At 42.7% G+C, this 27,209-nt stretch overlaps 2 protein-coding genes and 1 long non-coding RNA gene across 3 annotated transcripts in view; 2 read left to right on the top strand and 1 right to left on the bottom strand.

Moving 5' to 3' along the window:
* Positions 1 to 10,414, bottom strand: part of RAD54L2 (RAD54 like 2) — an 87,689-nt gene extending 77,275 nt beyond the window's left edge. Inside the window, exon 1 of the mRNA XM_032647465.1 lies at positions 10,223 to 10,414. The gene's annotated coding sequence lies outside the window, so the exon portion shown is untranslated. The remainder of the gene's footprint in view (positions 1 to 10,222) is intronic.
* Positions 8,784 to 23,284, top strand: LOC116761585. The gene is made up of 3 exons (XR_004352062.1): positions 8,784 to 8,793; positions 14,073 to 14,079; positions 23,203 to 23,284. It is a non-coding gene; the product is annotated as an uncharacterized LOC116761585 (long non-coding RNA).
* On the top strand, positions 21,642 to 22,324 carry LOC116761584 (mitochondrial import receptor subunit TOM20 homolog). The gene has a single exon (XM_032647474.1). It carries the CDS (start codon positions 21,646 to 21,648, stop codon positions 22,081 to 22,083), a length of 438 nt encoding a protein of 145 aa, XP_032503365.1. The 5' UTR covers positions 21,642 to 21,645; the 3' UTR covers positions 22,084 to 22,324.
* Positions 23,285 to 27,209: the final 3,925 nt, after the last annotated feature.

The following is a 27,209-nucleotide window of genomic DNA, read 5'->3' on the forward strand; positions in this document are numbered from 1 at the left end:
TCTGCGCTCTAGAGCCTGCGTGCCTCAACTACTGAAGCCCACGCGCCTAGAGCCCGTGCTCCGCAACAAAAGAAGCCACTGCAACGAGAAGCCCGCGCACTGCAAAGAGTAGCCCCCATTCACCGCAACTAGAGAAAGCCTGCGTGCAGCAACTAAGACCCAATGCAGCCAAAAATAAATAAATAAATAGATTTATTAAAAAATAAATAAAGGGCTTCCCTGGGGTGCAGTGGTTGAGAGTCCGCCTGCCGATGCAGGGGACACGGGTTCGTGCCCTGGTCCAGGAAGATCTCACATGCTGAGGAGCGGCTAGACCCGTGAGCCATGGCCGCTGGGCCTGCGCGTCTGGAGCCTGTGCTCCGCAACGGGAGAGGCCACAACAGTGAGAGGCCCACGTACCGCAAAAAAATAAAAAAATAAAAAATAAATAAAAGCATTTCCTTAAGTGTTCTTAACTTGAAGCAAAGTCTACTTTAGCTCAGTCACTTATTCAATCAGTATTTATTGCAAACTCTTAGTACAAAGAATTGTGCTGGATGCTGTAGGATGCAAAATTACACGCAGTGTAAACGTGGTACCTATCCTCAAGAAGATTACACTAGGAGGGAAGAAAAGCTTAACACACACAAATAGCTGAAGCACCAGGCATACTGTGAAATGTTACTGATGCACTGCCAGTCATGAGAGTCAGAAGAGGGAGGACTCACTTCCAATGTGGATGAAGCTGTCACCTGAACTTAGTCTAGAAAGATGGTCAGAAATTCAATCGGCAAGAACACAGGTTCAGGAGAAACAATGTGAATAGGACAGCCAAAGAAAACAATGTGAATACAGACACAAAGCTGAAAAGTGCTAAATGTATGTTTCTGGAAGAGCTAGGAGTCAGGATTAACTGAAGAACTAGCCACAAGATAACTGGCCCTATGTTGAAGACAAATGAAGGGGAAAAGCCATAGGATGAAGCCTGGATATCCTGAGAGAGGCCAGATGGGAAAGGCCAGAAACTTGTTTGGGGAGTAGAATGATGCATGTGGTCCCACATATGCTGAGCAAGACGTTTCTGAAACCACCTTCTCACAGCTGAGATGATTTTAAAGCTGCACAGGACTTCAGACTCTAATCCAGCCCTACCATCCTTCTGACTGAGGACACCAAGATCAAGAGAGGTGACTGAACTGCCCAAGCCATGGAGTTAGTGGCAAGATTGAGTGAAGCCCTGGTGGGCAGACTCAGTTCAGGGCACTTTACACTCATTCCCATGACCAGAAAGACATGTCTAAAAGCCAGGATGAAATGTGGGTTTGTTGCTTGGTAAAGAAACCAGGGTTATAGAATTGAGTCACTTGGATAGCCTGAAGTGGTGGGAGTGAAAGAGCTAGATTTCTGAGGGTCAGACTACAGAGGGAATAGAAAAGGAAAAACAACACACCTGGGTTATATCCACATCCAGGAGGAAGAAGGAAGGGGTTTTTAAACATCTGAGAGGCAGGCAGAGAATCAGGATAGTGCAGAATCTTAGAAGCCAAGGTCAGTGTCTCCTCTTCAGCTGACAGATATGCGTTCCATAAATATCTGCTGAATGAATGGATAGATGAAGACAGAGTAAATGCAAAAAATGTTTGAGCTCCCACATAGGTAAAGCACAGTGCTAAGCACTTCATATGGGAATAAATGAGGTAACTTCACAACCACCCTATTAGGCAGCATTATCATCATTATCTCACTGCATTTCAAGATGAGAAAACAAGTTTAAAAATTGCCCAAGTTAAACAGCAGGTATCAGAGACAGGATTAAATATCAAGTCCTCACTATTAAGGAAACGTTAATTTTTATCAGGGTAGAAAATGGCAAGGTAATGGTGTTTAAGAAAAAAAATACTCTTAGTAGTTAGAGACACACACTCAGTGACAAAGTCTGAGATTTAGCTTTAAAATATGCCAATAACAGCAAAAAAAGGTGGGAAGGACAATTGAAAGAAAAAATTGGGGAAATATTGGTCACTATTGAAATTGAGTGATGGGTCCATGGGGTTCATTATACTATACTCCCTGCTGTTGTATGTTTGAAATTTTCCATAATAAAAAGTCCACTCATATGCAGCTTCCCTCCCTGCAAAGATGGTAGGGAATGGGGAATTAGTCAAAACAAGGGAGAACAAACATCAAGAAAAACATTTTTGTCTGGGCAACAAGGAATTCACTCAGAGATAGTATTCAGGAGAAAAACAGGACCAGAAGCCAGACCACAAAGGATTAAGAGATATAGATAAAGCAAGTAGTGAGGAAATGGCAGTAAAACTGCATTTTAGATAAAAGGGACAGGAAGGAGAGGGCTAGGATGGCATCAGAGGTCAAGTTACTATGGTTCTACCTTGTATGTAGGTAAAAAACAAAAAGGGGAGGGAGGGAGAATAGGAAGATGCTAGAAAGAAGATAACTGAGTAATCAATTAATTAATTGATCAATCTATATATGAAACAAAAACATGAAAAGATGCTCATCACTTACATTTAAGGAAATGTAAATAAAAGTTATCTAGGTTTTAATTGTCAAAGATTAAATTTATTGACAATGTTCAGTGTTAGAGGAGAAATATAAATTGATATAATCTTTCAAAAGTTTTGTGACAGGGCTTCCCTGGTGGCGCGGTGGTTGAGAGTCCGCCTGCCGATGCAGGGGACACGGGCTGGTCCAGGAATATCCCACACGCCGCAGAGCGGCTGGGCCTGTGAGCCATGGCCTGCGCGCCTGGAGCCTGTGCTCCGCAACAGGAGAGGCCACAACAGTGAGAAGCCCACATACCGCAAAAAAAAAAAAAAAAAAAGTTATGTGATAATATCTAGTAAAATTTTAAACATGCATAACTTTTGACACAGAAACTCCACTTGTAGGAATTTATCCTAAGAAGTATACGGAGTACAGAAGATACGAAGATATATTTACAAGGATGCTTGTAACTGCAGAGAAAAAGAAACAAATGGCTATCACCAGGGGACTAGGAAAATTGATAGAAATTAACTACGTAACTATTGAAAGATAGATGTGTGTCCGAAACATGGGAAAATGCCCAAAATAAAGGCATTAAATGAAGACAGAAGCAAATTATAGAAAAGTAGATATACTGTTATTCCATTTCTGTAAAAAGGAATTACTTTATCTCACACACATACAGAAGCACAAATACATCCATGTCAGCATACACAGTGGAAAAAAGTGTGGATATATATAAACCAAATTCATGATAGTGGTTAACATTGAGACATGGGATTATGGGTTCCTTTCCTTATTTAAAAATGCCTCCGGGGAGGGGGAAGGGTAAACTGAAAAAACTTTAAAAAAATAAATAAAATTAAAAAAAAATAAAAATGCCTGAATTTTACTGTGCTCATATATTACTTGCATAATCAGGAAAAAAGTCAAGGAATTTCCAAAAGCAAGAGTAATGAAAGTGCCATAATAGAAAGGAAAGAGGAAAAAATTAGTGAGCACAAGCCCTAAAGTGAAGTCACAGGTCAAGAATGAGGCAGACAGAGAGCAGGTCTAGGGCCTGAGGGAAAAACAGCCTTGCAAAATGTGCAAGCAGCTGCTGTGGGAACTGGGACCCTGAGAATGCAGCACAAGAGCACCCGGAGGGGCAGAGACAGCTCAACTGAAGTGAGGCAGTAGGAACTGCTGACAACCAAAGCAGCCCATTTTCCTGACTCCCCAGAAACACTGGGCAGCCTAGGGGCAGCGAAAGAAGCCAGGGGAGAGAATTCAGGGTTGGCAACTGGCAGAGTGCAAAGGTTCAAGCAGGTTCTCAGACCTGGGGAGGGCAGCAACGTAACTGTGGACCATGGCAAACCAGCATCCAAACTAAGGTGGGAGGTGGGTGAAATAGTAGAGAAGAGAAAGGTAGAGAGATAGGGTGGGGGAAGACAGTGAGAGTGGATGGCACAATGAGAACAAAGAGCTTAAGCTCAATCTAGAATCACACTTAAAGGATTCTTTCCCAAATTTCCATTTTTCTTCCAATTTCTAAACATCATCACATTAGGAGGAAGATCCCAATTTGTGTCACTGGGCTTCAAGGGCAAAAACTCTCCACCTGGTTTTGGGTGTTTCTCATAACCCGTAAGGGATCTGTGAGGAAGGTGGAGGCTCCATCTAGGTTCCCCCCACACCCAGCTCTTGCAGAGTTACTAGGCTGCTGTTAATAGAGCAGAAGCTCTACTCCCTGTGTGGCACTACCTTCTTTGTGTGTATCCTCTACTGGCCAGAAGCCTGGAATAAGGAGTGACTGTCACCCCCAAACTGAAGCCCTAACAATATCTCATAAGGATGCTAAAAAAGGCCCTAAACTTAGAAAACCTGGCATCAAGTCCCACCTTTTTTTCTTATTGTCTTTGTGAACTTGAAAGCAAGCCACTTCACCTATTTGTGTTTGCTTCTTCATCTATAAAATGGGGATATCTGCCTAACAGTGTTGCTGGGAGGATGTAGTAAAGTAAAATGTACATCAAAGTGTTTTATAAAACAATAATATCATACATATGAAAGGTATACGTATACTTATCATAGTAAAGCAAACATTTTTCAATTCTACCTATATATCACTTTCATCAATGGTGCTATAAAACCATAAATGGGTGCTAGCACCTTCAATGAGCCTATGCTGGCTGAAATTGTCCATGTTTTTATTGCTTTTAACCTATATAACAATTTTCTTCACAAGATTTCAACACTGCTCACAAATTTCTTCAATTTAACAGTTGCTTGCCACATTTAAAGTGCCTTATGCTTTGTCTCAGTTTTCCTTTTTACCTCATGTCAATTTTTATCTTTAACTACAGTTACTTTTCATGCTTTCCTTTTCTTCAGTCTGTTATGTTTGTCACCTACATGAAAGAATAACCGCATTAGGTAGGCTTCAATAGAGTTTCTTACACCTGGACAGTGGGATTCCTATGTGGTCTGATCAACCATGAAAATTAATTCAAAGTAATTTAGGTAGTATATTCTCAAGTTATTTTACCACTAAGAAGAACCAAGAGGGTGACTAAATGAATTGGCACAATTCCATTACTTCTAGGTTAATAACTCAGAACACAGAGCTTCCTAACAAAGAACTAATATATCAATTTCAGTGTTAGTACAGTATTAGGCTGAACAAAGGACTAATACAGATAATTTCATAATCACTGAGTTCAAATTCCTAAATAAAGTTTGGGCAAATGATCTTATATCCTGAATATGGCCACATTGACCTCAGCTGGATCTTCAAAAAGTCCATCAGCACACAAAAGTCACAATATCCTAGTGTTAAATCCATTACCTACACCCAGGCTGGAAGTAGCTGTCTACAGACCTTGTAGCCCAAACTGACTAGTCACTGTTCTTCACACGAGGACAAATTGCTCAGAGCAGTAAATGGCCAGTGGAAGATCTAGATAATACCCATAAAGAACTGTCACATTCTCTTCCAAGGGAAACTTTTGCCAAGACCCAAAGAGAGCAAGTAATAGCTCCCCAGCATCAAAACCATAAACATATGGAATAAGCAACACATTTTCACAGCAAAACTATGTATTGCTTTTAGCAACCTGGAAATACAAAGGCAGAAGCACTGCTTCAGCCAGGATCTGAGGCACCCATGAAATCAGAACTCTGATCACATCACCAGCTCCACAAGGAATGATTTCATGATATTTTACATGCAGAGGTCATTCATTTCTTCACTAAACATTTATTGAGTAGCTACTTCTGTATCAGAAATGTTTAGATACTGGGATATAGAGTTAAACAAGACGAGGTCCTGCCCTCACGTAGGTCACAACATAGGCACAGAAAACACACAAAAATACCCAAAGTTAAGAGTACAGTGATTATGAAAGAAGCTTTCACAGATTGCAGTGCCAAACAAAGGAAAGGCATTCAGCCTAGTCTGGGAAGAATCAAGGAAGAGTTTTAAGTGATGGTGCCTGAATTCCTAGTAAATTCAAGCCTAAGAGTCAAACAAGCACTAGAATGGGAGGAAAATTAGTAGGAGAAATAGCCTGAGAATGCTGGGACATTCAAGGAGCTCACTATAACTGGAGCCTAAAGTGACAGAGGAGGGCTTCCCTGGTGGCACAGTGGTTGAGAGTCCACCTGCCGATGCAGGGGACACGGGTTCGTGCCCCGGTCCGGGAAGATCCCACATGCCATGGAGCAGCTGGGCCTGTAAGCCATGGCCACTGAGCGTGCGCGTCCGGAGCCTGTACTCCACAACGGGAGAGGTCACAACAGTGAGAGGCCCGCGTACCGCACACACACAAAAAAATAATAATAAAAAAATAAAGTGACAGAGGAATTGTGGCAGAAGAGGACTAGAAAGGAAGATACCAAAGAGGCCAGGTCATAAAGGTCTTTGTGAGATGTTGAAGTAGAGATATATCAGGATCTAGATGTTCGTGTATTTTGAGGCCAGGGGAGTATTATTTACTTTTAACTGAAATTAAAGACCACCCCAAATGGAGGGGGAATTTGACTAAGGAAGACTGGAAGAGATTTAGGGCCAGTTATTTTGAATCATTTCTGTCTGGCTCATACTTATTTTTCTCTCTACTTTTTTTTTCCCCCTCTCACAGGGAAAAAATAAAACTGAACAATTCTATAACAAAGCCTGTGAACCTTCTGTTCATCAAAAACATTTCTGAACAGAGTGCTAGATTCTATCAAACTAGCCCAAATTAGAGAAAGACGACAAATCTCTCCAGCATCTGGAGCCTTCCAGGCAAAAAGACCAAAGTCAGGTATATGATGCCAACAGAAGAAAGCTAGAGAAATATTCTGATCAGGGGCCACACAGAATATGCTGCCTGGCATACTCCAGCACTCTGTCACTGGGGATGCCCACTGTTCCCAAAACAAGGACATGCCAAACAGTTACCTCCTGGCTTCTCCATAGAAACTGCCAGGAAAAAACCTACTAGTGCCAGGAATGACCTTGGACTTTATAGTGTTGACTCCTGGCCACCAGTACTGGATAAAGACTACCTCAACAATTCTCTCACCTGTCCAGGGTGCCAACAGGTGTAGACAGAAGGCTGCCTTCCTCACCAGACAAGGAAACTGAACCTCTCACCCATGCATAGCACCCAGCCACACGCCTATTACTAATACTATTAAGAACAGTAACTCCCACATAATGATATACACAACCTACTACTAACAGCAAGCACTGACCACCCATTAAGCACCAGGCCCTCATCTCCAGTCCTCACTACAACCTGCAGAGGTTATTTTAACCCCCTTTCACAGACTGAAAAAAATTAAATTAAATTAAAAAACAAGGCTCAGAAAGGTTAACAGCTTACGCAGGTCAAAAAGCAAGCAAGAGGTAGAGATGGGATGACCCCAAAGATCATACTCTTTCCATTGTACTAGACACCTCAGAATCTTTCCAAAGAAATCAAACACTCTAAGCCTTCTTTCCAAGAGTTTCTGAGGTTATCCATCTGACTAAGAGGTAGTCAAAACATTTTTCAGCAGTCAGTTTGCCTTCAAAGCAACAAAATAAAGCAGTTTTCATTTTATTTGATCAAGTGAATATTCCAGATGGAAAAATGAAAGAGACTTCAAAGAATTTATTTATTATCTAAGTGTCTTGATTTTAAACCTCTTCATTTATTTTTGGGCAAAATACATACAGAGAGATAGAGAAGAGAGCAAAGGACAGAATTTCATTTAACTAGATAGGAATGGAGATTAACAATTAAAGCAAAAAAGCATTCAAATATAATTTATGCAGTAATAATTAAGAGGCAAGGAATTTCAAACAGGCTGAGCCTTACCTCAATCTTATTCCTCCTGTTCTAGGAGACAGCACTCCAAGACATCAGCAGACACTCCCAGCCTACATACAGTGAACCAGACAAAGGGAGTAAGCAACGCCTTCATGCTCCCAAAACCACAGTGGGAAGGAAAGTGTGATGGCTTCCTGGGGAACCTAAGCACATATACAGTATTTGTAAATCATAGCTCATCAAGACACACACAGCAACAAAATGTTTACCTTGTGGTTTGTCTACAGGCATACTTAAAGTTAACAGGTGTATGTAAATAAAACAAAGCAAAAACAACCCCATACCATTGTGAACTTTTCCCATGGAAATATATGAGGATAATCAATTGTCACTAGTCAAAATCAATACTTTTTAAAAACTTTATTCAGTGGTTTTACTGATTAAAAGCTTGATATGCCTGAATCACTTCTTCCTTCATAGACCTATAGCCCCTTCTGAAATATAAACTATTACTATTAAAACATGAAAAACATCACCATTGTAGAGGTGCCCAACACAGTGCCTGGCATAATTCAATAGATATTGGTTTATGAAAGAATGAGTTATTTAAGATAGAAAACTTAAGAGAAAGAGACAGACAGAAATAATACAGTGCAAGGGAAATATATGATTTTTTAAAGATTAAGGGGAAAAATAATCCCCAGAACCATCAGTACAACTACAAATAGTCAGAATTACCTCACATCTCACCTGAAAATTTATACTCTAATATACTCCAATGAGGCAATACAACTCCTAACACTCTAAACAAACTCTGAAAGTGCAATGATTCTGATACTTTTTTTTCATATGAGATTTGATATCTCATCTATAGACAACACACCAACTTTTGCCTGAATACTACATAGAGAGAGCTCTGGTGCACAGATGCAGGCCTCAGCTATTTGGAATTTGCACATTGCCTTTCAATGATACAGATGAGACACAGTGTACAGACCAGACAGACAACACTTCTAGTGAAGATAATGTCCTGGGAGAGTTAAAATGACGGTCACTAAGATTTAACAGATTTAACGTAATGACTTCACGGTAGTAGGAGAAAATGAAGTTTAGGGATATAAAGAACTTTTAACAACATGAACTGTTAGAGTTTTCACATCCCTCTCTAGAGTTGCATACATTAAACAATGACACATAAATAAGTGAAAAGAGGCTCTTAATTTAGATTTAGAATTGGACTGAAAAATCCCTAGAATTTATATATATTATACTGTCTAAGTTTGTCTATCATCATAAATAAACAACAGCCATAGTGCTGAAAAGAAAGTATGAGTCACAATTCAAAAACAAAGGAGAAAATAAATGAACAGAGGAAAGCTTTGGATCCAAATACCACAAAGAAATTCTTTACTTAAAACACTGTCCATGACAGCTACCATTCTGACTTGGAGTAAGAAGGAATGGTCCACACTGTCTTCTACTCAGGAACAAACTCAATTCAGCCCCCAAACGCTCCTTCCAGCACCATCTACCTCAGTGCCCAGCCACCAACACAGTCAGCCACATCCACTAACAAGGGACAGGAATTCTAAGATCTGAGTCACCCCTCCCCCTCAGTAAGAGGTCATTCTCTAACAGGAAGCCCACTCTGCAAAGGCCTCTTGTTCATCTCACAGGCTGCTACCACCATGGCCCACAAAAAGCTAATTCTCCAACTTCAGCAGCCTACCAACCCTACTCTATACTCTCCAATTCACAACTCCGGCTTCACCCTAACTCCAAGGTAGCCAACACTACTCACCGAGACATTCTTGCGACAAGTTCCCTACCTGAGAACCACTCAACTCCAGAATGCTGGGCCCTGGAGAATCCAGCCCTTTGCTCAACTCCCCTGTGCCCAGCTGAGCTCCTGCCTTTCCAGGAACTAATCACCGATTACCTCAGAGAAGCTAAATACTCAATACTCTTTCTCCCCAGTCTGATCCCGGTCTGCCAAGTTCACGGACCTGGGGGCGTGGAGGGGGTGGGGAGGAGGGCAGGGAGAGACGCATCTCGATTCGCCTTAGGGACCAGGCACACCAAGGCCCCTAGAATTCCAAACGCATCCTCTCCCCAATCCACCCGCTATGGCCAGCCTCCAGGGCGTCTGCATCAGGCGCTAAGAGCGCACGCCTCTAGAGTTAGGTCTCCGTGCCCCTATAACTCCCTTTCCCGGCTACAAAAATTCTAAATACCAAGCCAACACGGCCCCGGGTGGAGGCGAAGACCCCCGCCAAGCCTCCGGCCACTGGAGTTCCCTAGGTCGGATCCAGCGCCCCAAGGCCTGGGCGGCCGGGACCCGCTTGCTGACCCAGGCCGCTGAGCGCCAGGGGCCCGGGCCGCGTCTCCACTCCGCCCCCATTGTTGCGGGTCCCGGCGGCCCGAGCAGGGAGCCGGGGGCCGGCACCCGCACTCACCTCCCGCGCCGCGGCTCCGGGCCGCGCCGGGCCGGGCAGGGCCGAGTGGCCGAGCGTTCCTCTGCGCCCGCCTTGGCAGTGCCTGCGGCAGCGGCGTCTGGAGTGGAGGGAAGCAGCCGGCCAGGCCCGGGCGCCGCAGGCTGGCTCCGGCTGAGCGTCGGTCTTCTCCTGCGGCGGCGCTCGCAGCCTCCGCTGGCGGTCCGCGCCAGAAAGCGTCCCCCTCTCGGCCCGCGCGCCCGGCCGCCCGGACGGGAACATGCGCCGCCGACAGGAAAGTTCCGCTGAGAGCCTAGCGGAGGCCGCTGTTGCCCCGCGCCGGGTGGACAGCGATTCCTCCTCCCTCTACAGAGCCGTCTATGCTACAGATAACTTTTTTCAGGCATGAATGAGGCACGGAAATCTCAGGCCGGAAACCTAGGAATGGTTTTAGTGGTGGGTCCGACAGAATGGGTTTGCACCCCGCTAGCCACCAGAGAGGCACGTTGACCAGTCAGTGCTTCAATTGAGCCTCGGTTCCTCCTCATTCCTCACCGGGGGATAACCCTGGAGGCTTGTTAGGATTGGATGAGATGATGGAAGTGCCTGGTGCGGAGATATGGGGCTCAACACTGGGGATCGGTCATTGCTGATGCTGCCAATGATGATTGCTACTACTGCTATCGCCTCCTACAGAGGTTAGGCGCAGCTCTCAGGGACCCCTGAAATTGATGCGCACCATGTAACTCTAGGTTTTACCCCCTTCCGTCCGGTTTCCTGTTAACTGAAGCTGGAAAAAAAGTGGAGACAAGAAAGGGCTTTCCTGATCACTGACACTCAGGGGGAAGTTAAGGATGCAGGTTCTCCTCCCTCAAGTTGGGAATTACTGCCATGTGGGCTCCAGTTAACGAGAAGAGTGAACTATGTCAGCTTTCTTCACTACAGCCCCAGGTTCCCTTCCTCCTCCTCCTCCTTATCCCAAGAAGTGAACATTGACGAGATGATGAAAAAATTCTGAAAGTGGGTTCTGTTTTCCTCATAAAATCAAGAGGATAAAAAAATCGTTTCTCAGACTTCCCTGGTGGCTCAGTGGTTAAGAATCCGCCTGCCAATGCAGGGGACACGGGTTCGATCCCTGTTACGGGAAGATCCCACATGCCTCGGAGCAACTAAGCCTGTGCGCCACAACTACTGAGCCTGCTCTCTAGAGCCCGTGCGCCACAACTACTGAGCCAGCGTGCCACAACTACTGAGCCAGCGTGCCACAACTACTGAAGCCCACGTGCCTAGAGCCCGTGCTCCGCAGCAAGAGAAGCTACCGCAATGAGAAGCCCGCGTCCCGCAACAAAGAGTAGCGCTACCCCGCTCGCCGCAACTAGAGAAAGCCCGCGGGAAGCAAAGGAGACCCAATGCAGACAAAAATAAGTTAATTAATGAATTTTTAAAAATCCTTTCTCCTTCCCACTTCCTTTTTCTTCTGGGCCTTCACACCTCTAGATATCAGTTATTTTTTGGAACAAATTAAATTATACAAATACAAGTGTGTGTTCCCAAACTATCCATGGGAATTTAGATCTGCAGAAGGTGCTCCAAAAGTATCACAGCTTTCACATGTCCTTAGATTTTCCACTCTCACTTAGCCCCTTGGCTTTTGAGACTCAGGAAATTTTACCTTGATACCCTTCTCCCTTGTCTGAAGAGACTTTCCAGAAAAGCTCTGATATCAGTCACTTGAACCTAAATTAAATTTTGTCACTGTGTCACACATGTATACACATGGATTTCCATTTACATTATCCTCTGGAAGGAAAGGGCTCAGCTGGCTAAAGACATTTCGGTAACCATTTGGAAACAGCAGGTTCATAGATAGAAAGCAGCATGCTCAAAAGCTCTGGAGGCTCTCTGCTCCCTCAAGTAAGGGAACTTCATCCTATGATCTTAAAGGACAAAGGATGCCTCAAAAGCTGGTTCACTTTTCTCAGAATCCTGAGATCACCTGAGGTCCGACCTCTCCCTGCTCCACATTTTCACCAGTTGGCTTCTTAGCTTGGACTACCCATGTGACACATAAAGCAGATTTGGTCTCAAGTGTCGAAGTAGGTTCAGGTGAGAGCCGTAAAGATGACCAAAGTGAGGAGAAAGAGACCAGTGAAGCTGGGCAGAAACTTGAGAGAGCAGTCTTATTGTTTATCTCCCTCCCCTCTCCTAAAAGACCCAATACACAACTATCAGAGACACCCACACTTACCTGCCTCCTCTGTTACTGAGGTTGAGCAACAAGGGCCAGGGCTGGCTCCCCTGATGATGGAAGCCTCCCAAGATGCCATTGCCCTTCTGTGACATCACTGCTTCCTTGCCCTCTGGGAGATTCCCTGACAACTTGAATGATGTTATGCCCTCACAATCACCTTTGGGAATCATGCTACCCCCCAATTCACTAGTAGGAAAGTGGGTTATATTAGGGAGGAATCCTTAGAGTGATTTACATGCATAGCTGCCTATTGATGGCTCTGCCTTCAAGTGCGGTTTAAAAATCTGGGGTCTTCCTGCTGGGATTAGAGAAGACTCACCAGTGACTTGTTAATCAGAAACTATAGCTCGGCCTTCTTCATCACTGTGAACCCACACCTGGAAAAACACCCTCTTCCTTTCACCTGTTTAACCTCCTCCTCATTCCATGAAAACCAGCCCAGTACTTCTTCCACCAGCCACATTTCCAACCCACTCCCACTTCTGGATGTCAAAAAACATGATCACTCTGAACCAGGTTCCAAGGTGACAGATAGTTGTTTTACTTTCTTTGACAGCATCCTATTCTTTATTTTTTAATTTTTGGCTGTGTTGCGTCTTTGTCGCTGCGTGCAGGCTTTCTCTAGTTGTTACGAGCAGGGGCTACTCTTCCTTGCGGTGCAGGGGCTTCTCATTGCAGTGGCTTCTCTTGTTGTGGAGCACAGGCTCTAGCCGTGCGGGCTTCAGTAGTTGTAGTGCACACACTCAGTAGTTGTGACTCGCGGACTCCAGAGCACAGGCTCAGTAGTTGTGGTGCACAGGTTTAGTTGCTCCATGGCATGTGAGATCTTCCCGGACCAGAGCTCAAACCTGTGTCCCCTGCATTGGCAGGCAGATTCATAACCACTGCACCACCAGGGAAGCCCAGCCATCCTATTCTTGGGATGTTTTTTAACTTTCACCTTGTACACAGCTTCTCTTATACTAGATTATAATCTCTGGGAGGCTTGAAAAAAAAATCCACCCCAGCATCTATTGAAGACCTGGCAAAGCTGCTGCATTATAAAATTCTCCATTCAGCAATTACCTATTGGGTACCTACCTTGTACCAGGCACTGTGCTGGATGCTGGGGAATACTAATAAGACGTGCCAAGCATATATGTAAGCATTTTAGAGCTATTAATGCATTTGATCCTCACATCGACATAATGAGGCATGTATAAGTATCACCCCACTTAAGATGGCAAAACTGAAGCTGGGACATAAGGGGTGGGGTTTGAGTACAGGACACTCTTATAACCATGCACTGAAGTGAAGAACTATACTAAAGTTGAGCTTGGAGTACTCTGGTCTGTAAAGTGAAACTAATAAAAACCCATCCCAAAAAAAAAAAAAAAACCCATCCCATCTGGATGTTCATTCAGATGTTTGTTGTCCCCGAACTGTATTTCAGATGCTAATCTAGCACTGAACAAGAGATTATAGGTCTCTGCCCTAAAGTAGTTTACCTTCTAAATAGGGGAGACAAATAGTAAAAAATAATTTCAAATTCTAATAAGTGCTGAAAAGAACATAAAACCAGAGACCTGTATGGGAGAGAGGCTGTCTAGAGAGGGAAGAATTGGGTAAGACCACCCTGATGAGGCGACCTGTGAGCTGAAATCTGAATGCCAAGAATGCTAGAGAGAAGCATGTGAAGACTCAGGGAAGGACAATTCTAAGCAGAAGGACCAGAGCTCAGGAGCAGCATAAGGTTGGGTAAGAACCACCAGATGACTGCTCTGGAGAGTGGAAAAGTAGCCTGTAGCTCTGCTCCCAGATTTCATGGTCTTGAAGGGATCAATTTCAGGGGTGGTCCTGGGAGGGTGTGAAGGATACTGCTGATCAACTTCTAGGGAAGCAGCACAGATTTACTGTAGTACCTGATAAATGACCATGTACACTTGCCAAGACAATAGACAGATGTTATAGAAACAGATGCTTTTAAAAATTTCTACAGAGAATAATTCCATTCTCTCCAAGAAAAAGAAAGACATCCAAACTGAAAAAGAAATAAAATTATTTCTGTTCACAGATGACATGATCTTAAATGTAGAAAACTCTAAAGAGTCCACACCAAAAAATTTAAAAAAGTGATAACTAATAAATGAATTCAGCAGAGTTGCAGGATACAAAACCCACACACAAAAATCAGTTATGTATTCATACACTAACACTGAACAATATGAAAAGAAATTAAGAAAACAATTCCATTTACACTAGCATCAAAAAGAATAAAATACTTGGTAATAAACTTAAAGAGAGAAAAAAACTAGTACACACACACACAAAAAAAAAAACTCTAAAGTGTTGCTGAAAGAAATTAAAGATACAAATAAGCAGAAAGTCATTCTGTGCTCATGGATTTTTAGTACTACCCAAAGCAATATACAAATTTAATGCAGTCCCTATCAAATCCCAACATTTTTTGCAGAAATATAAAAATCCATCACAAAGTTCATATGGGATCTCAAGGGACGCTGTATAGCTAAAACTGTCTTGAAAAAAAAAAACAAAAAAAAAAGCTGATTTAAAAACTTACTACACAAAACTACAGTAATCAAAACAGTATGGTACTGGCATAAAGACAGTCATGGAATAGAATAGAGTCCAGAAATAAACTCTCACATATAGTCAAATGATTTTTTAAAATAAATTTATTTATTTATTTATTTAGGGCTGAGTTGGGTCTTTGTTGCTGTGTGCAGGCTTTCTCTAGCTGTGGCGAGTAGGGGCTACTGTTCATTGCTGTGGGCAGGCTTCTCATTGCAGTGGCTTCTCTTGTTGTGGAGCATGGGCTCTAGGCTCACGGGCTCAGCAGTTGTGGCTCACAGGCTCTAGAGTGCAGGCTCAGTACTTGTAGCACATGGGCTTTGTTGCTCCATGGCATGTGGGATCTTCCTGGACCAGGGCTCGAACACATGTTCCCTGCGTTGGCAGGCAGATTCTTAATGACTGTGCCCCCAGGGAAGCCCTAGTCAAATGATTTTTGATAAGGATACCAAGATCATTCAGTGGGGGAAAGGACAGTCTTTTCAACAAATGATGCTGGGAAAACTGGATATCCACATCCAAAAGAATGAAATTAGACCCTTTCCTTACACTATATACAAAAATTAACTCAAAGTGGATCAAAGACCTAATGTAAAATCTAAAACTGTAAAACTCTAAGAAGAAAACAAAGGGGAAAAGCTTCATGATTTTGGATTTGGCAATGATTTCTTGGATATGACACCAAAGGCACAGACAACAAAAGAAAAAATAGACAAATTTGACTTCATGAAACACCACTGTACATCAAAAGCCACTATCAACAAAGTGAAAAGGCAACCCACAGAATGGAAGTAATATTTGCAAATCATGTATCTGATAAGGAATTGATATCCAGAATATATAAAGAACTCCTACAATTCAACAACAACAAAAACAAGCAAGGCACTTCAAAAATGGGCAAAGAACTTGAAGAAGATATACAAAGGAGATATACAAATGGTCAATAAGCACATAAAAAGATGCTTAACATCACTAATCATTTGGAAAATGCAAATCAAAACCACAATGATACACCACTTCATACCCATTAGGACAGCTATTATAAAATAATAATGTAAAAAAAAAAAAACCAGAAAGTTACTAGCGTTAGTGAGGATATGGGGAAATTGGAACCTTTGTGTGTTGCTGACGGGAATGTAAAATGGCACAGCCACAGTGGAAAACTAATGGTTTCTCAAAAAGTTAAACATAGGATTACAAAATGATCCAGAAATTTCACTTCTAGGTATATACCCCAAATAATTGAAACTATGGACTCAAACAGATACTTGTATGCCAGTGTTCATTGTAGCATTATTCACAATAGCCAAAAGGTGGAAAAAACCCAAGTGTTCATCAACAGATGAATGGATAAACAAAATGTGTTATATCCATACAGTGAAATGGTATTTACCCATACAAAGGAAAGAAATACTGATACATACTACAACATATTGAAAACAATATGCTAAGCGAAAGAAGCCAGAAACAAAAGGTCACATATTGTATGATTCCATTTATATGAAATATTCAGAACAGGGAAATCCATAGAGACAGACAGCAGATTGGTGGTTGCCAGGAGCTAAAAGGGGTGGGGGGGAGAACAATGGAGAATAAGTACTTAATGGGTATGAGGTTTCATTTTGGGGTGATGAAAATGTTTTGAAATTAGATATGTGATTTCATAACATTGTGAATGTACTAAATGCCACTGTGTTGTTTATTTTATTGAAATATAGTTGACTACAATGTTGTGTTAATTTCTGCTGTACAGCAAAGGGATTCAGTTATACATATATGTATATATATATATACATACATTCTTTTTTAGTAGTTCACTTAAAATGGTTAATTTTTTGTTACATGAATTTTACCTCAATTTAAAAGAAACTAGGGACTTCTCTGGTGGCGCAGTGGTTAAGAATCCGCCTGCCAATTCAGGGGACACGGGTTCGATCCCTGGTTCGGGAAGATCCCACACGCCGCAGAGCAACTAAGCCCATGCGCCACAACTACTGAGCCTGCACTCTAGAGCCTGCTAGACACAGCTACTGAGCCCATGTGCCGCAACTACTGAAGGCCACGTGCCTAGAGCCCGTGCTCTGCAACGAGTGAAGCTACCGCAAAGAGAAGTCTGCACACCAGGACTTCCCTGGTGGTGCAGTGGTTAAGAATCCGTCTGCTAATGCAGGGTACACGGGTTCGGGCCCAGGGAAGGGAAGATCCCACATGCCTCGGAGCAACTAAGTCTGTGCACCACAACTACTGAGCCCACGTGCCACAACTACTGAAGCCTGCACGCCTAGAGCCCGTGCTCTGCAACAAGAGAAGCCACCACAATGAGAAGCCCGCGCACCGCATGGAAGAGTTAGCCCCCGCTCGCCACAACTAGAGAAAGCCCGCACACAGCAACGAAGGAAAAATAATGAATACATTTTTTTAAAAAAAGCCTGCACACCACAACGAAGAGTAGCTCCTGCTCGCCAGAACTAGAGAAAGCCGGCGTGCAGCAATTAAGACCCAACACAGCCAAAAATAAACAAATAAATTTAAAAAAAAAGATTTAAAAAAATAAATAAATGAAAGAAACTAAAGCTCAAAGAGGTTGAGTTACATGAGATCTCATAGCTGGTAACTGGTGGAGTTAGAATTTGAACACAGATCTAAGAATATATATAGTCACAGATCTAAGAATATATATATATACTCACGTTGCACAGTGAGAAGACAAAGTGTTTACTAATCTACAGGTAAATGACTGTTACGCTGGTGCTTTTCTGAGAGTAGGTTCCAACAAGGGAGTAGGGATGATGCCTTCCAAGTAGTAGGTGATCAATACACATTTTTCTGAATAGGGTGGGAAGAATGGTCCCCACTTACAGACTCCGAGGTCTGTAGAGACCTTGGAAGTATCTGAAACTTCCTCTAAGCAGTGAGGGGTTCTTCCTTAGGGTTGGTGGTAGGGAGGCAGAGGCAGCTCCTCTCACATTCTGTATGACCTTGGACAAATCACTTAACCTCCCTGAGATGGGTTCTTCATCTGTAAAATGGGAATAACATGCTTGCAATGGTGAGAAAGAAATGAGAAAAATGGCTATAAACAAACTTTCAAAGTGCTAAACGTATGTGCAGGTTTATTTAGTTCAGAGAAATTTTGGCCAACATCTTTGCTGTTTTAAGTCAATTCCACCATCTCCTTCTAGAGGAATTATTAGCTCTTACTTCTACATGAGATCGGCTGGGATTCCCCAGACTCAGCTGCACTTTTGCAATTATCTTGGTGATAGCACCTACCTCACGCTTATTGGAATTGTGTTTGACTCTTCCAGATGGGACCAGATTGGTCCATCTCAGTAGCCTCAAAGTCTGGTACAGGAGTGGGTTCCATGAACATGTATTGAACAGAATATTAAGAGTTGTCCACAGCCCCCATTTGCCATGAGGGGATTCAGTTTCAATTAAAACAAAACAAAACAAAACAAAACCCTGGGGATTTTTTATAGAAAGATGAAAAGCACACAGGCCCTGAGGCTCCTGGAGGATACAGACACACAAACATAATTATAATACTGTCTTTTTTTTTAATTACCATATATATTTTTTAAATTAATTAATTAATTAATTTTTGGCTGCATTGGGTCTTTGTTGCTGCGCGTGGGCTTTCTCTAGTTGTGGCGAGTGGGGTAGCGCTACTCTTCATTGTGGTGTGCGGGCTTCACATTGTGGTGGCTTCTCTTGTTGTGGAGCACAGGCTCTAGGCATGTGGGCTCAGTAGTTGTGGCTCACGGGCTCTAGAGAGCAGGCTCAGTAGTTGTGGCGCACGGGCCTGGTTGCTCCACGGTATGTGGGATATTCCCAGACCAGGGTTCGAACCCGTGTCCCTTGCATTGGCAGACGGATTCTTAACCACTGCACCACCAGGGAAGCCCTATAGTACACTCTTAACTCCTGTGAGAACCAACTATCAGCAGAGGTTCAAAGGAGGAAACATTTTGTTCGACATTCCAGGAGTCTAATCTCCTCTTCAGCTACTTCTTACACATTTCTAGGCCTAACTCTATTCCCATAACATCACTCAATGTATTGTTCATCACTGGGTGCTCAGTAACATGTGGTTGCACCAATTCAGGCCTCAGGGCCACCATTCCCTCTTGCTCAACCTCTACTCCCAGTTAGTAAACTTACTCTGCTTAAGGCCTGGCCCAAACGTCACCTCTTCTGTGATGCCTCCATGAACCTGAAGGCCAGTCCTTTCTTTGGGCTTTCTTGGCACTTCATTCCACAAATGCTTATTGGGCCATTCTGTTTCAGCCCTGTAGACAGAGTTATACAACTTCACCTCTGTCCTAAGAGCTTGTGCCCACTGGGGGAGGCAGACCAATAGAAGGCAGTTACACCACTGCAAAAGGGAAACACAGGGTAAATACCCTAAGGGTCGCAGGAGACACCTTTGGTGTCTACTAAGCCATTACTCCCCTTTCCAAAACCGCCCGCCCACCCACTCAGGAATGAGGCTCATAGAGTATGTTTGTACTATGCGTCAGTTCCCTAGCAGTAGCTGATTGGCCCAGGGAGAATACCTAATTACAATTGGATTTTATGGCCCCAAAACTTGGAGTCAAGTTTCAAAGATGCAGAGAGCTATGAAGTAAACAGTCAGAGGGCACTGGGCTGAGAGTCCCAAAGGAGAAAGGGAAGAAAGGACCAGGGTTCCCGGCTGTGGAGTCCAAAAAATACCCACCTCCTTTCTCTCCTTACAATCAGGTCCTTGTTTTGCTTAAAGGAGCTTCAGGGGCTTTGGATATCATCACAACAGCCCTAATTCAGACAGGATTGGCCAGGCAGGCTCCCAACCTAGATTGGGGTGAAAGGAGGGAGGGAATAGGCAAGTCAGGTCAGGAGCAGAAGTGGGAGTTGGGTGAAAGATGGATAAGAGGATTCTGAGTAGGGGGAACAGGATAGGTAAAGGCCAAGAGGAAGGAACTGCGTGAGTAAGATACAAAGAAACAAGGCTAGATATATGACCAGGGGTAGGGTCACACAGGCTCTTGTAAGTCACATTAAAAGTTTAAGACATGCTTAGGTGGAAGGCTGTGGGCTTCCTGGGAGAGCTAACTCACCCCTGTGTCTTTTCTTTCTCTTGCTTCAAGAAGAGCCCTGTCTGTACTTTGCTACCTCTTGGAGTCTCCAGAGGACACATAGGTGGAGAGGGTTGTGTGAGGAGAGTTATTTGTTTTTTTCTGTGCTTTCCTTCTATCCAGAACTCCTCCTTTTCCTGTGAGGCCACTCTTGGCTGTTCCATGAGCTTTCTCAGAAACAGGCATAAACAGTCTCGAGTCTCTCTTCTGTTCTCCTGGCCGGCCTTTTGTATTCCACCCTTTCTCATGTCTGCACTGCGTGGATGAGACCCTGGCTGTTTTTCTGCTCTGTTCTGGCTCTCCATGGAGCTTTGGGCCTGAGCTTTCATGAGTTCTCTCCCCTCAGTTTCCTCTTGCCACCAGCTCTTTGTGAGTGACCAAAACCGTTTTCTTAAATGTGACTCTCCAAGAGGAGAAACCGCTGGCTTTACCCATATGAAACTTGAAAGCACTTTAAATAAGGTGCCACCCCCAAACTTTAAGGGAGTTAAACTAATTTTTTAAAAAGATTCGATGTCTCGTTCATTCTCCTGATGTAGCTATTGACATACACTTCACACTGGAGTGTCTGAAATTGTGGTGGTCCTAATTTATAGGATTTCTTAATTAAAATGTCTGCCGAATAAATTTGGTTTTTGTTTTGGAAAAAAGAAAAGTTTAAGACAACTTACATTTGAAATTGCACCACAGGTGGAGGTTGGGGATCACACCTGGGGGTAACAGGACCTCTACAACAGTCCAAGCAGGAGACGTTGGTGAACTAAACTGAAGAGGGGGGTACAAATGGACAAATGGAGTCAGAGATGTTTAGGAAATGGCATCTCAGGTCTTGGCAACTGAAAATGGGGTTAAGAGAAGGGAGGAGTCAAGGTTGACACCTGCCTACCTGGGGATGCCTTTTATGGAGAGGGGAACTTACCTGAGAAGCAGAGCTAGAGGGGGTGTGGTTGTTTGAGTCTCATTGCTCAAACCATGACCAGAACAAACAGCCTGGCCTCCCTGGGAGCTTTTGATAAATGCAGATGCTCAGGTCCCAACCCAACCTACCACAATAAAGTTCAAGAGGCTCTCACTGATTCAGTGCCTGATGAGTTGTCAGTGCTGGTCCCTTTGCTTGCCTCGTTCTTTACCCAGTTTAATCTTTCAGGGACCACTGGAATTTTAAGCCCTTCAGCACCAAAATTTGTAAATGGAGATCCTTGGGTTTCAGGGGGTCTGTGAAGACTGAATGTGTATGCAGACTCTGATATGTATGGACAGTTTTCTGGGGAAAGGACCCACAGCAAGGTAAGGACCTAGAAGATAGAGAACAGAAAAATAGAGAAAGTCAATGAAACCAAAAGTTGGTTCTTTGAGAGATCAATAAGACTGACAAAACTTTAGCTAGACTGAACAAGAAAAAAAAATATTCTAGTTATTAAAATCAGAAATGAAAGTGGGAGTCTGCTCTGAGGGTTCTGAGCCAACAGCTTCTTTGCGGGAAGAAAAGAAGCCTCGTTGGAGAGAAGATGGAGGGCCGGAACAGCGCCATCTCCGCCGGTGTGTGCAGGGCCCTTTTCATTGGGTACTGCATTTACTTCGACCGCAGGAGACGGAGTGACCCCAACTTCAAGAACAGGCTTCGAGAACGAAGAAAGAAACAGAAGCGTGCCAAAGAGAGAGCTGGACTTTCCAAGTTACCTGACCTTAAAGATGCTGGAGCCGTTCCGAAATTCTTCCTTGAAGAAATACAGCTTGGTGAAGAGTTACTAGCTCAAGGTGAATATGAGAAGAGTGTGGACCATTTGACAAATGCAATTGCTGTGTGTGGACAGCCACAGCAGTTACTGCAAGTATGGCAGCAAACTCTTCCACCACCAGTGTTCCAGAGGCTTCTGACTAAGCTCCCAACAATTAGTCAGAGAATTGTAAGTGCTCAGAGCTTGGCTGAAGATGATGTGGAATGAGAAACAAATGTCAACATAATAATCTCAATTTAAAAATATTTTTAAAATCTTAAGTTGGAAGATGATCAGCTCTGGGGGAGTAAGGGCAAATAAGCTTGTTATGGACTGTCCTACACTGAAATTTACCAAAGTTAATTTTTACTTTGTGTAGATCCATTTGTCTGTTTTATTTATTTTTCCCAGTGAAAAGTGTATTTTGATAGAGGTTTTCATTTTATAAATACACTATCAGTTACTGAAATATGGATTTTATTTATTCCTAAAATGTGCAATTAAAATGTACATATAAAACATCACATTACTTACATTAAAAATACCCAGTGCTCAGTTTTGAAAGATAGGCCAAAAAAAGTGTAGAAGAACACTGAAGAATGTACTTTTTTTTTTAAGCTAGTACAGTTCGCTCTACATCAGAAAATTGGATGGAAACTTGATTGTGTATTAACTGAGCATTAAAACCTTAAGAGATTCTTTCTTGCCATTTAATATCTTACATATGTATAATGTGCTGCTATGCTATAATAACAACTTCAACAACTTCACCCCCACTTTTGAACTGTTTTGTTTAAATCAGTGGGCCTAATGTGTTCCAGATATTTATCTCCTTGTATTTTAGATATGTGTAGTTGCAAATAGCACCAGGAATTAGATCTGTATACACCCTTAATCTAGCTGAGTAAGCTTTGCCAGTTAATGTCTGCCCTCATTTATAAAATGAGGGAATTGGTCTGCTAATTCAGCTTCTAATTCCTTTAGTTCTGTTTAGCATTTTCATATCCCTTTTTCTGAGGGATATATCTGTTTGGGCAACCGGTTGCATTTTTTAATACTTTGAATTTTGCATGCTTGCCTGACTTAGCATTTCTGAATTGATTTTTTTTTATTTTTTAAGGTATAACTTGTGTTGATTTTCACTTAAATCATGGTACTGTCACTACTTTTGTAAATTAATCTGAAATTTAACTTTCAAGGTAACTGGGACAATATGCTTCTAAAAGTGTGTGTTCCCCTTTGCTTTTATCATCAGTGTACCTCCTTAATCCCCTTCCAGCCTGATTCACTTATCTTGTCATGAGAATAAGGTGTAACTTTGTGGCTCAAGACTTGCAAAGAATGAAGATAATTCTCAAAATAGTGACATTATCTGAAGCCACAGATTCAGTATCAGACCTGAGAATAAAGATCTTTGGTACTTAAAAAAGAAAAAAGAAATGAAAGTGGGAATATTACTACCGATTCTATAGAAATAAAAAGGATTGTAAGAGATTACTACGAATAATTATATGCCAACAACTTGGATAACCTAGATGAAATGGATACATTCCTTGGAAACATAAAACCTACCAAGACTAAATAATGAAGAAATAGAAAATCTGAATAGACCTATAACTAGTAAGGAGATTGAATCAGTCATCAAAAATCTCCAGCAAAGAAAAGCCCTAGACCTCATGGTTTCGCTGGTGAATTCTACCAAACATTTAAAGAAGAACTAATACCAATCCTTCTTAAACTTTTCCAAAAAATTGAAGAGGCAGGAACACCTGCTAACTCATTCTATGAGGCCCTGATACAAAAGCCAGATAAAGACACTACAAGAAAACTGCATACCACTATCCCTTATAAACACTGATGTAAAAATCCTCTACAAAATACTAGCAAACTAAATTTAGCAGCATATTGAGAGGATTACACACCACAACCGAGTGCAATTTCTTCCTGGAATGCAAGGATGTTTCATCATTCTAAAATCGATCAATGTAACACTGCACATTAATGGAATGAAGGGGGAAAAGCACATGATCATCTCAATTGATGCAGAAAAGGCATCTGACAAAATTCAACACCTTTTCATGATTAAAATGTTCAACAAACTAGGAACAGATGGAAACTACTTCAACATAATAAAAAACATAAATGAAAAACCCACAGCAAAAATCATACTCAATGGTGAAAATCTGAAAGATTTTCTTCTAACAACAGAAACAGGTCAATGATGGCTGCTTTTGCCACTTCAGTACTGAAATTGATAACCAGAGCAATTCGGCAAGAAAAATAAATTAAAGGCATCCAGATTGGAAAGGAAGAAGTAAAATAATCTGTTTGCAGATGGTAGGACCTTATGTGATAAACACTAAAGATTCCACACAAAAAACTGTCAGAACTAATAAATGAATTCAGAAAATTAGATACAAACTCAATACACAACTGTGTATTTCTATATGCTAGCAATGAAATAAACAAGAATAAGAAATGTTGGCAAGGATGTGGAGAAACTGCAACCCTTGTGCACTGTTGGTGGGAATGTAAAATGGTACTGCTACTATGGAACACAGTATAGCAGTTGCTCAAAAAATTAAAAATGGAATTATCATATGATTCAGCAGTTCCACTGCTGAGTATGTACCCAAAAGAACAAAAGCAGATATTTACACACCCATGTTCATAGCAGCATTATTTACAATAGATAAAATGTGGAAGCAACCCAAGTATCCATCAACAGCTAGACAGATAAACAAAAAATGGTATTTAGATACACTGGAATACTATTCAACTTTACAAAGGAAGGAAATTCTGACATATGCTACAGCATGAATGAACTTTGAGGACATTATGCTAAGTGAAATAAGCCAGTCACAGAAAGACAAACACTGTATGATTCTACTTTATGAAGTATCTAGTCAAATTCATAGAACAGAAAAGTAGAATGGTGGTTGCCAGGAGGTGGGGGGAGTAGAGAATGGGGAGGTATTGTTTAACGGGTATAGAGTTTCAGTTTTGCAAGATGAAAAGACTTAAGGTTATGGAGGCAGATGGTGGTGATGGTTACACGTTATGAATGTATTTAATACCACTTAACTGTACACTTATAATGGTTAAGATGGTCAATTTTATGTTGTGTATACTTTATCACAATTTTAAAATGAAAAAAAAGAGCTAAGATCCACTAGGATCCAGAAAAAAATGTTCCATAGTTGGATGTGGGGCTTACAAACACAACACTGGGGAACTCAACATTGTTTAAGATCAAAGTAACATCTTTTTCCTATAAAAAGCATTCATTTGCTTTGTAAGCATATTTGGGAGTTAAGAAACATAAGTCTGGACTTTCAAGAGCTACATGTCAACTGTCCTGGATTCTCTAACCTCTTAAGCAGCCTTTGGGGGTCCCAGAACATGTTCATTGTAGCCTTTGTCACATTGTAAGGCTTTTTGTGTGGCTGTCTCTCCTAAGAGCCTATGAACATGAGGCAGGACCCTGTTTCCTGCCCAGCACATGATGCTCAATGAATAACTGAAGGAATGAGCAAACGAGTGAGCAGCAGGAGAGAGAGGTGCATCTGCAGTTCTAAGGAGGCTGAGGGAAATCAGAGTTTGGGTTCTTCCTGTGGTTCCCTTCATCTATTTCTCTTAACCTCCTTTGCAGCCTATTTCTCATACCACCTGCAGGAGGCCTTCCCAGATTGTGCCCAGCTACCACACTGAAGGTCTGGACCTCCAGGAGAGTTCCTCCTCCTCATCTGCCCTTCACCTGGAGGAGGCAGCAGGCAAGGGCTTCACAAAGGGAGGCATGAGCTGCCTAAAAAGGATGTGGTAGGCCAGGGGGAATCAGGCTTTCTGCTCCAGCACCTACAAACCCAGGCCCTCTAAGAGGGGGAACTGGCACGCTTCCTCATCCCTCCTCAGGGCAGGTGTCCCAACACCTGGTGGAGGCCACTGGGCTGCTCCAGCCCCTCTGGGAAGAAGATGTTGTTCTCCAAGGTGGCATCTTCGTGAGGCTGCTGAAGGGCATGGTTGAGTGCCACAGGCCAAGAAGTCCCTGGTGTGTTGGTTGAATGCTCACCTCCTGTGTCTCCTTTCCTAATGGATGAGAAAACAGCTCTGTTCTCTTTGTCCTTAGAGCTGAGCAGCTTTGCACTAGTCAACTTCTCTGAGCCATAGTTTACTTATCTGTCAAAATGGAGCATGATGCCTACCTCATAGGACTGATGAGGGAAACCTTCAAAGGGCTGAGCATAGGACCTTGCACAAAGTAGGTGCTCAGTACCTGTCAGGAGTCTGGACTGAGTGTAAACTTCAGCCCCAACAGAGGTTAGAAACTGTCCCCAGAGGCCTGGCTGTTGCATCACCAGTTAAACCATGTGATTGAGCTAGTGACAAAGGCTTTGGTGCCTCAGCATCCTGAGATAAAGGATGGGAAAGGCCTGTTTCTCCCATCTTCCTCCCATGAGTGGCACCTGAGAGGGAACCACGGGACGGAGATGGCTTTAGAATAAAACACAAAAGCCAACACATATTGAGCAATCACCGGGGTCAGGCTAAGCCCTTTATGTCCATTAGATCATGTAATCCTTGCAAACACCACGAGGAGGGTACTATTCTCTGCATTTGTCAGTCTTACTTTTATTTATTTATGTTTGCTTATAAATAGACTCTTTTTAGAGCTGTTTTAAGTTCATAGCAAAATTGAGCGGAAAGTAGAGTTCCCTAAAACCCCCTTTCCCGACACCTGCACAGCCTCCCTGCCATCAGCATCCCCCAACACAGAGGTGCGTTTTTCTCAATGAATGAACCTACGTTGACACATCACTGTCACCCAAAGTCCACAGTTTACGTTAGGGTTCACTCTTGGTGCTTGTACATTCTACGGGTTTTGAGAAATGTATAATGACATGCAGAGTTTTACTTTTCAATACCAATTTTATTTTTTATCAAAGTAGTACATGCTCAGTGTAATGCTTTGGCTTCAAAGTCAGAGTACAAAAAAGGCTTATATTGAAAACCAACCATGCCTCTTCCCTGCCCTCTCTGCCCTTCCTAACCCCAGGCCCAGGCTCCAGGGGCAGGGTGGCGTCCTTATATACCCAGGGGGCCACACAGTTGGCACCAAAGTACCAAGAACGTCAAAAGGGACTGGAGACAAACAGCACATTAGGGCCAAGTAGCCAGATAGGCTGAGCACACCCTCTGCCCTAAGGGGATCAACCAGGCATCTCAAATAAGACATTCTAGAGGTATTTTAAAATCTTTGCTTGCTTCTTCAGAAGCCCCAGTACTCATTTTCAGGGTTTTGCTGGATGAGGGGAGCTAAAGCCACACACAGGAAGGGCACTATGATGCAAAGCTGC

Source organism: Phocoena sinus, chromosome 11 (genome assembly GCF_008692025.1).
Source record: "Phocoena sinus isolate mPhoSin1 chromosome 11, mPhoSin1.pri, whole genome shotgun sequence".
Taxonomy (NCBI): domain Eukaryota; kingdom Metazoa; phylum Chordata; class Mammalia; order Artiodactyla; family Phocoenidae; genus Phocoena; species Phocoena sinus.